Source organism: Coptis chinensis, chromosome 1 (genome assembly GCF_015680905.1).
Source record: "Coptis chinensis isolate HL-2020 chromosome 1, ASM1568090v1, whole genome shotgun sequence".
NCBI classification, from domain to species: domain Eukaryota; kingdom Viridiplantae; phylum Streptophyta; class Magnoliopsida; order Ranunculales; family Ranunculaceae; genus Coptis; species Coptis chinensis.
Genome location: NC_141456.1, coordinates 45910662 through 45920987, shown reverse-complemented (window position 1 = coordinate 45920987; position 10326 = coordinate 45910662). Strand labels below are relative to the sequence as shown.

The 10326-nt window shown below is 35.5% G+C and overlaps 1 protein-coding gene across 1 annotated transcript; it reads right to left on the bottom strand.

The window, feature by feature from the left end:
* Nucleotides 1–1163: 1163 nt before the first annotated feature.
* Nucleotides 1164–2436, bottom strand: LOC147524262 (glyceraldehyde-3-phosphate dehydrogenase 3, cytosolic-like). The gene is made up of 4 exons (XM_086574099.1): nucleotides 2365–2436; nucleotides 1985–2084; nucleotides 1331–1477; nucleotides 1164–1229 (listed from the first exon to the last, which is right to left on the bottom strand). The coding sequence occupies exons 2-4, from the start codon at nucleotides 2021–2023 to the stop codon at nucleotides 1164–1166; spliced, it is 252 nt and encodes an 83-aa protein (XP_086430225.1). The 5' UTR covers nucleotides 2024–2084; nucleotides 2365–2436.
* Between the last annotated feature and the right edge of the window lie 7890 nt (nucleotides 2437–10326).

Below are 10326 nucleotides of genomic sequence, written 5' to 3'. Positions count from 1 at the left end.
TTGTCCTATAACATTTTCACCAAATACTTGAAGCTTCATCTTGAATGATGGCATAACAAAATAGGAACTTTTAAAAACAAAGATCGGTTAATCGAGAAAAACATATTAAGTTTCTCTTGGACAGAGTTCACTACAACCACCTTGACACATATCCCATGCCTTCATAAAATTTGAAGAACAAATTTAGTTTTAAAAAAACAAGATTAACAAATGAAAATATAAGATAACATAAAACACGTGTATTAAAAATACTATGAAAATTTGTAGAGCACACAACTGAGCCACTTGGCTGGACAAGCAATTCAAAAAATTCAATGCAGCCACATCTTAAAAACAATATTTTTATCAAAGGTTTGTTTGTTGGAGACTTCATGACAAAGCAAATGCCCCATTGGAAAAATTAACTAAACTTTGATTTTGAACAAACATTCCTTGAAAAGACACCAGAACGTAACATCAACAACAATTCATACCTATTGTCACCAATGAAGTCCGTGGAAACCACATCATCTTCAGTGTACCCCAAGATTCCCTTCAGCTTACCCTCAGACTCCACCCTGAGCATTGCAGACTTGTAAGTTAGAATACACAGGGACTTGATTACAGTTAGTAGTTGAACTTTCATTAAGATGATAAAAACAATACACACAATCCTTACTTGATTGCAGCTTTGATCTGATCATAGGAAGCCTTCTTCTCAAGTCTCACGGTGAGATCAACAACAGAGACATCAACAATAGGAACTCGGAAGGCCATTCCAGTGAGCGAAACCATTTAGTGCTGGCAAAACTTTTCCTACAGCCTTCATTACCAGAGAAGACAATACAATTATAAATTATTAAAGCATCACCGACAATGTAACAAGTAACAAAGAAAACAGAAAACATTGCTATTCCATAAGGAATGTAACATGTTTTATTACCAAATATTGTAAACATTCTTGGGGATATGGAAGAGTAGTTCAACTAAATACCTTGGTAGCTCCAGTCTTTGCTTTGATGATGTTAAAGGATGCAGCTCTTCCACCTCTCCAAATCCTTGCTTGATGGGCCATCAACAGTCTTTTGGGTAGCTAAATCGAAATATCATTTAGAAACATACAAATCAATCCCCAAAGAAAAAAAAGGAAACACATAACTGAAACTAACATCGCTGCCCTCAACTTACCAATCATGGAGTGGGACAGTAGTCATTAGACCTTCCACGATTCCAAACCTATCATTGATAACCTGCCATATTATAAAACATGTCACTAACAAAAGAAATCATTTTTTAACAGCAGAGATCCTGAATTTCAGAAAATCTTAACACTATTGAAATATAAACAAACCTTGGCAAGGGGAGCAAGACAGTTGGTAGTGCAACTTGCGTTGGAGACAATGTTGATGTCTGACTTGTATTCATTCTCATTGACACTGACAACAAACATGGGAGCATCTGCACTTGGGGCAAAAATGACAACCTTCTTAGCACCACCCTGTGCATTGACAACCCAACACATTTTAGAAAACAATATATATATAATTAGTATGCAACCATAGTAGAGGCAAACAAGAAAGTCAATACATAAAAACTACACAACCAGGAATGAAATAGAGAAATCCACTTCATTTCAATCCTATCAATAGAATTTCTTCTAGGAATAAAATGAAATCAAATTCATTTCAATCTTATTAGTAGTATTTAAGTAGATATATATCCAACCAAACAAATTTTAATTACTTTTAAATATCATTATTCTACTCTGAACTGTCACTTCGTTTGCATAGACTCAGATCACTGCACATACTAAGAAACAAACTACATAACAACCCCATTTTAGAATTAACCGACTACAACTATTTCATTTCAAAATAGTATCAATAAGAAAACTCTGCTTCGTGGACTATAATATAATAATCCCATTTTTATAAACATTTACAAACCACAGAACACAGATCCGTCAATATAAACAAGCATTAGAGGCTAGAACACGAAAGCAAACCTTCAAATGAGCAGCAGCTTTGTCCTTGGTGGTAAACATACCAGTCGATTCAACAACATATTCAGCTCCAGTATCAGCCCATGGAATCTCATCAGGGTTCCTACCCAAACAATAAAATAATTAAACAATAAAATCCAAAACAATAAAATCACGCATGCATTGACTGCAAATTAAAAATGCGATCGGCTTCTCACTTCTCACGAAGAGAGTCTTCTCATCCTTAACCTTAAGTTCATGATGTAGAGTTCCATCTTATTTAACCAGTAGATCAATAAAAACAAGTTTCTTTTGTCAAAAGCTCACTCCTTTTCAAGTTTTAAGAAAAACTCACTATTTTCATTGCTAATGGAAATAGAAGAGGAAGGTGAGAAAGTAGTCACCTTAAAAGCGGCAGTGGTAGACTTTCACACAAGATTTCAACGGTTATGACCGTGGGTGCAGCTATGGCAGTGAGAGAGGTGAGAGAGAGAGAGGAGAGAGACGGAAGTTATCTTTTATATTTCGACCGAAATAATAGAGCGCGATTTTTTTTGGTTTCCCTCTTTCGCGAAATTTTCGAAATTTTGATTTGTAACACTTCTAAAACGATTTTTAAGCGTTGGAAATAAATTCATGAAATTCACCCGAATTAAAGCAACACTTAACAACATTACCAACGCTTATATAGCGTTGGCAACTTGCTAATGGTAAATAACCGTTGCAAAGTAAAAAAAGACTGTGTTGCAAATATCCTATTATGGTGTAGTGGAAAGACTGGTCTCTCCGATTATCTGATACCTTGTGGGCATATTGAACGGCCTTTAAGACACCCATAGGGATGTCTCCATACCGCCTCGTTTTTGGAAAACCTTGTCATCTGCCGGTTAAACTTGAGCATCGTGCTCTATGGGCCATTAAAAGCCTCAATTATAATATCAATACTGCAGCTGAGAAGCGAAAATTGCAATTAAATGAGCTTGAAGAAATTCGGAGTGATGCATATGATCTCTCAAAGTCCTATAAAGCCAACATGAAAAGAGTGCACGAAAAGCACATATTGAAAAAAGATTTCAAAATTGGTCAAAAAGTTTTGTTGTACAACTCAAGATTACACATTTTTTCAAAAAAATTGAAAACACGATAGTCTGGTCTTTTCATTGTCTCTAATGTCACCCCTTATGGGGCAATCTCTTTGAAAAATATAAACGATAACATCGAATTTCAAGTAAATGGGCAACGCCTTAAACATTATCATGAGTTACGCTCTCCAGGTATCGTAAAGACACTTCTCTAAGATCCAGTATACAGAGACTACTAGATTCACTGGTGTACTTCCTTCCATGTGTTTTAAAAAGGGGAAGTACACCATTTTGGTAGCCGGGCCCTCTTTTCGATCTATTCTTCTCTTAAATCTCTTAGAGTGTGTGGTTGCAAGCACCGGAATCGTAGTCCACAACAACTTTATTTCAAAACTGAGTATAAATGTCTTCTGATAATCGAGCAAACGTGTCTTCTGGTAAACAATTGGTACCAAAGATTTCTCCTCCTTCCCTCTCTTCCCTTTTCTACTCTCTTCCTCGCGAACTTCAGCTAATCATTTGGTGTAAGTCTCACTCATCACGAATAGGTAATGGTCGTAGTAATTTTGCTCATAAACGACGTGCACAAAGGATGGGGTGGTGTTTGCATTGTCAAACACCTTTCTGTCCAGGTCTTAAATTACTATCCAATATTTGCCGGTATAAGGTATATTTTTGTCTAACACCAGCTGAGTAGGATAAACTTCGCTGCCGTGTCGTTGCTCCCACAGGTTGAAAATCATCTTGAGGATCTGACGTTAAAAGACTCAACATGTATATATTCGGTTTTTTTCCACTAGCACTAACACTGTGCCCAACGAGATTTGTGTTCAACATCGGATGTTGCCTACTTGGGACACGGGCAATGGATTCCACCATACCAACCCCTAGCTGTTTCATACTTGAGTTCGTTTTGGGGCAGTTTGAGGCTATACCATATGTAATAAGGGTAATATTATTAGACCGTTGCAACCCTCGCACGGTCAAGGATGGTACCGTCCTACACCTAGGCCCCTAAAACATAAAGGTTACACAACAATCTGGATGGATTGGGTTCGCTCCAGTGCCGACATGACAGTTGCCTAGGATTTTACGTGGAGAGTCTTCTGGCCGTCTAGTGTTGCAAACATGTTACTCTTCCTTTGTACATTTGTATATAGTTAAAAAAAAAAAAAAGTTTGAGTTTTGTTTCCACAGTACTTAACCCCTTAAAAAAAAAGGGGGGGTGAGTTCTGTTTCCCTTAAAAAAAAATAAAGGGTTGAGTTCTCTTTCCACAGGACTCAACCCCTTCACATTTTGTACATGCTTCTTCCACCTTTTTAAAAAACAAGTTTGACTATGAGCTGGCTATATACCATTAGATGACATTTTTAATGCTGATCATTTTGGTAGCTCATTTGTCCCATTTTGAGTTAAAATGAATCCATAACCCACGTTTGAAATTTTCAGAACAATTAAGGACATAATGGGCCTAAAAAGTAATCTGTTGCATTTGGAGTTAATCTGCTGCATTATGCATTGGGCCTAAAAAGTAAGTCCAACAGACTGATCCATAACTATGCCAGCGGTCTGATCCACCACTAGGCCCAACGACTCTATTTTGCACGCTTCCCCCCAAATGGTCATATTTTCGACTATAAAATTTGACCCTCCTCACCATACTTCACTCATCCCATTCTCTCACTCTCCACAAACTAATCTTCCCCAACTCTCATCTTTTTCAACAAAATGGATCCGATCGAGAAATTCGAAAAGCAGCAACGTGATGATGCATTCAAGGTCTTCCTGATAACAGTATTTATCGTTGTAATATTGTTAATTATGCATAACATCCTCCAAAATATCTAGATCTATGTAACCTGCTATATCTCTTTTTTCCTTTGTCGCTTTGTATGTTAGTGTACGTGGTGTGTTAAATAATTCTCAAACATTTGTACGGTTTGCGTATTAAATGGAGAAGTTCCCTATTTAATTTTTGTGTGTATTAATTGTATTTTTACCTTATCATAAAAAAAATCATAAAAACCCATAAAAAATAATAATAAATAAATAAATAAAAAATCAATCACTCACAAAAATAAATCTATCTCGACTCATTGTGTTCAAAGCAAGTTGCGCACACTATTTAGGAAAGCCTAACAAATGCCGCGCATGCAACTCTATAAAATCTAACCATCTTCCATTATTGAGGTTTGCTATATCAATTCAAAATTTACGTGTAGGTGTAACTATATTTTGGCCCCTTTCTCCGCACATTCTATCTCTTTGCATACCTCAGTAACAGTTTTAGGGACGTGACTTTAAATGCCCTATTTGACAACACAAGATAGAAAATACGTGTTGGTCTAACTGCCATGTGAAACCTTCCTCTATATTTTCTAATATTGTGAACACCCCATTAATTGTCTTGGGAATCTGACATTAAAAGACCAACCATGCATAGCTACGTCTATTTGCTATGTACTGTTACATAATTATGCAATGTGCGACAACAACACATATTTCACTTGTGTCTTGTCCACACATTAATTCAGGATCTAACCATTCATTCCATCCTGATCTGTGAATTATTATAAGATTGAAATCTTTCACCATATACATTTCACTCAAACTTCTCCATTATTCCATAAATTCAAATTACAATGAATCCACCAAGAGGTATAGTGGTCGAGCAATTTTTTTTCCATACTTTGACATGTTTCATCCATACTTTGACACTGAAATTATACGAAGAGGATGGATGCCTCTTTTACATCATTTGGAAGTTTTTTATTCCAAAGATTTGGTTATGAAGTTCTATAGACATAGCAATTTCGAAAACGGTAAATTCTTCTTCCGAACCAATGAACGGTAGTTTGAATTAATTCTAGAAATTATCTCTGAGATCATTCAAATACCAATGATGTACCCTGAGCTACATCTTCAGATACCAATATTCGACACCGTCAAGCAGTTAATACTTACAACTGTCTCTTATGGCGAACTTAGCCCCCAAAACCATGTTGTTCTCCAGCGATCGTTGCAGCAAAATCAACGAGCTGTACTCCACTGGTTAGCCCACAATGTGGTTGGAACTTCAAAAACATCTGAAATCTCTAAACCCCTCCTCCATCTACTTTGGGTTCTACAAACTAAAAGGGAAGATTTTTGCATCATCCTATTTCTTTGGAACTCGATTGTCAGAACCAGGAGAACTAGGCGTGACTCAAATCATGTTGCGTTGGGAGTTCCAATCTATATACCCAACCATTCCTCTCAAAATAGAGTGCCTAATTACACTCAACCATGATTGCGTCCCATGTTTTTGGACTCCAGAGGCTCACATGAACCTGGGGGACACCCAAGACACCGAAGAACATGTAGCCTCCTCTGACAACTTCTTTGATGAAGATGCTCTGCACAACATTTTTAATCCAATGGCAGGACGTCGATTTCTTCATCAAGGCATGCGGGAACTGCACGCATGCCAAGAAATCATCATCAAAAGTCTTCTGGAATTCCAAGAACGTCAATTAAGCAATGCATGACATTGAACCAAACCATGCTCATTGCCAACCAGGGGGACATTCAGCTTCAACTTAGCCAACAGATTGATTAACTAAACAGTCTTGTGCATGATCTGCGTCCCCATAACCACCATCATCGTCATCCTGGTCCATGATAATTTTTCTCCTAATTTTTTTAAAATAATAATAATAATAATAATAATAATAATAATAATAATAATAATAATAATAATAAATTTTTTCGTTGTGTTCTCTAATAATCAAAATTGTTTGTTTGTCTTTGTGTATTCTTTTCTTAAGATATGTTTAAGGAGTATGCCTACTAGGATTGTCATAATTCTAGTTGTTATTAATAAATAGTCATTTCAATCAAATTTTAAACTGTTGTTTTAAATTTGAATACAGGAGGGACCTATTTTCTTCCATACTCTTTCATCAATCCCATTAGACTTTATTGGATACTTCTCTTTACACTACTAAAAAAATGACTTGTGATGACGACTTTTAGCCATCATGAAACAAGTTTAATGACGTTTTTTCATTAAAAAACCTACCGTCATTATAGAGCCTGTCATAAAAGTTAACCAAAAGCGCCATAATTTTGATGACGGTTCTAAAGAAGCTGACATAAATACTCGAACTTAATATGACAAAAATTCATTTATAAACGTCATAATTGGATCCTTTTGCGTGACATGTTTTACTTAACCGTCATAATTTTACTAGAAAAAGCGTCAAGAAATAAACCTTCTTTATGACTGTTTTTATTTAAGCGTTGCCATGAGAAACAAAAGCGTCAATAAATTAACAGTAAAAACTGTCAAGAATTGGTATGTAACACGACAGTTCTTTGGAAGCCGTCATAACTTCTTCATTTTTTTTCCTGTAAATCTGAAAATTCCTGTAAACCCAATGCATTCATACACCTTGACAACTCAAGTCCATTACGGAAACAAGAATCATACTTTTATTACCAACATAAATCATTCCAAGAACTTGTTCATCTTACATGATTTATTCACGAAGAAAAAAATTAAATAACTCAAACACTTGATTCAAAATCAAGTCATAATCCAACAATAATGCAATTTATATAACTCATCCAACAAATTGCTAATCAATTGATCCATCTCAAACAAACTTAATCGAGCTACCATGCTATCTCACTTGTAACCTAAAAAATAATATGAAGAAGAATGTGTTAGTTTGCTTAATTAAGTAAACTAAAAATATAATCATATAACTACTAAATAAAAGAGATACGATCAACGCCACTATGACAGAGAATCATGTTGGTTAAGCCCTAAACGTACACCACTTTAGGATATCTGATCTGTATACACAAAATTACCAAGCAAAAAAAAAAGTAAGAAATTAGACCTATGGAGAGATGCATTGATGGTGTTGAATCTGTGTTCTACATAATTCAAAATGTCTAGTGGAAAAACTTCAGGCTAATATGAATGAATTGATTAGCATTGGTAACTATAACAAACCATGCATGCACAGACAATCGATAAAATTTTCGACAATTTGGGGTTAGAGGATGTGCGTCAAAGTAAATTTAATCCCACTAGAAGATAAAATTTAAAGTAGAATCCCAGTTGCAAGTATTTTAGAAGTATTAAATATCGTATGATATTTAAAACATGAGGCTGCCTTCTGATCCAATATCTTCTTATGAGTGAGATGTTTCTAATTTCAGCTCTCTATGAAGGAAGCACTAAGGAGTTTGGTTTTATGCGTATGATCTGACCCCTAACAATATGACGAGTTTAAGTATTTCAATCCCTTGATCTCATCCGCAGGTAAACTTGTTATAGCTTGGAATTACATTTAACTCCTAGAGCAATATGTTATTACCAGTGTGCGTCATCCAAGTTGACTGAAAGTTTTGGAAGACAATAGATACTACACATATAGACATACTAGCCGATACATCGTTAGGCTGGGCCACCCAGTTACTTGTATCATTGTATGAGTCCCACGGGCCTGTCCTACTTGACTGATCAAAAGCCAATAGGGGTTTGTAAATTTTATTTCTTAGTTTAAAGATATATGATTGACATTTGACTGTACTAAGTTACTAACTTAAAGCACAAGTAGGAGTCGCCAGTTGGTGAAACACAAGCTAAGAGAAAGATGTGTGTATCATCTTCACGACCATAATTTGGTTTTAATTATGATCACATAAGAAATTACAGGTAACATACCTCTTCAAAACACACAAAAAGGCTTCGCCCATCCGAAACCATTGTAGCATGATAAAAAAACTGCTTTTGAAATCTGTTTTGGGCAACACTCCAAAGCATATGAGATCGTGCACCTCCACAACCGTGGCCAACCAAAAAATAACCTTGAGGAAGAACTGCATATATCACAATCTTGTCCAAAAAGATTACGGACAAAATATATGAAAGAATAATCTGGATCACACCATCACTAGCACACTCACACATTTTCTTCTTCGTAAGTTCTGTAAATAATCAATCAAGAGCTTAAGCGTAATCAGCCAAGGTTGATATCTTGTATGTATCCGTTCGATCGATCCCGGATCCCAAGTGATCTATGGCGTGGGAATCGGACTCGCTTCCTCCAAGCGAGCAATAGTCTTATACCAACACCATGCTCCAAACCCTTCTCCATGAACAAGAACAAATTTCTTTGTCTGCAAGTTCTCAAAGATTACAGCGTCAAAACCCCCTAGAACTTAACCGAAGATTGAGAATTTGAGAAAAATAATTCGAAATGAAGAGACAGATAGAGAGAGTACTGAAAAACATGTATCAACGTTGGTTCGCGAAACTTTATGTTTGTTATTTTCAAACAAACATTGATTAACTTTATTTATTAATTCGAACATCAATCAAAAGGAATAGGAGGAGCTAGCACGAAGTGAAAACATCGACTTTCTCAAATCTTCAGAGTTTTTTTTTCTCTCCAGATCTCCCTTAATTTTTTGCTTTCCCTTTCAACTATAAAGGTCGCGAGGAATCTATAGGAAGAGAGAGAGAGAGTTGAAGAGAATTAACTAGTTAGGGTTTACGAGAGAGAGAGAGAGAACAGAAAGGGGCGTGACCAAAATTTCCCCGCTATCTATTTTCGTTATTTCGTTTTTTTTTGTTTGATATTTTTTTTGGTTTTCTTTCTTTTTGTTTCGATTTTATTTTTTTATTATTGGTTTACTAACGGATACAAATGTTACATAAGCGTGACCAAATTATTAAAAATAATAAAAAACGTCATTCTAAATATTTATTTTCTAACGATTGTTCCCAATTTTCCATTACCAACGGATATATCTGTGACACTGTAAATAACAGTTATAACCGTTACTTATGTAAAATTGGCTCCGTTAGAAAATGACAGTTGTAGTGTAGTGCATAAGTGAGGAGTCTATTGACGGTTCAATTCTTAGTGAGGAGTATATTGATTTTGGTTTTTTTTTAGGTTAAGTTTTTGACGGTTTAATTGAATGTCATTTTTACTTGTTAAGTTGTTGATGGTTTAAGTGAAAGCGAAAATGGTTCAACCCAGCCAGTGCCCAAAAAATTGTGAGAAGGTTGACGGTTTATTCTATTACTAATTTGACTGTTTTAGAAACATCATCATATTTTCTTGACGCTTGTATCATACACGACAAAATGTTGCAACAGCCGTCATAAAATTATTATATTTTATTGACCCTTGTCTTATACACGACATAATGTTGCAACAGTCGTCATAAATTTATTATATTTTCTTGACGCTTGTGTCATACACGACATAATATTACAA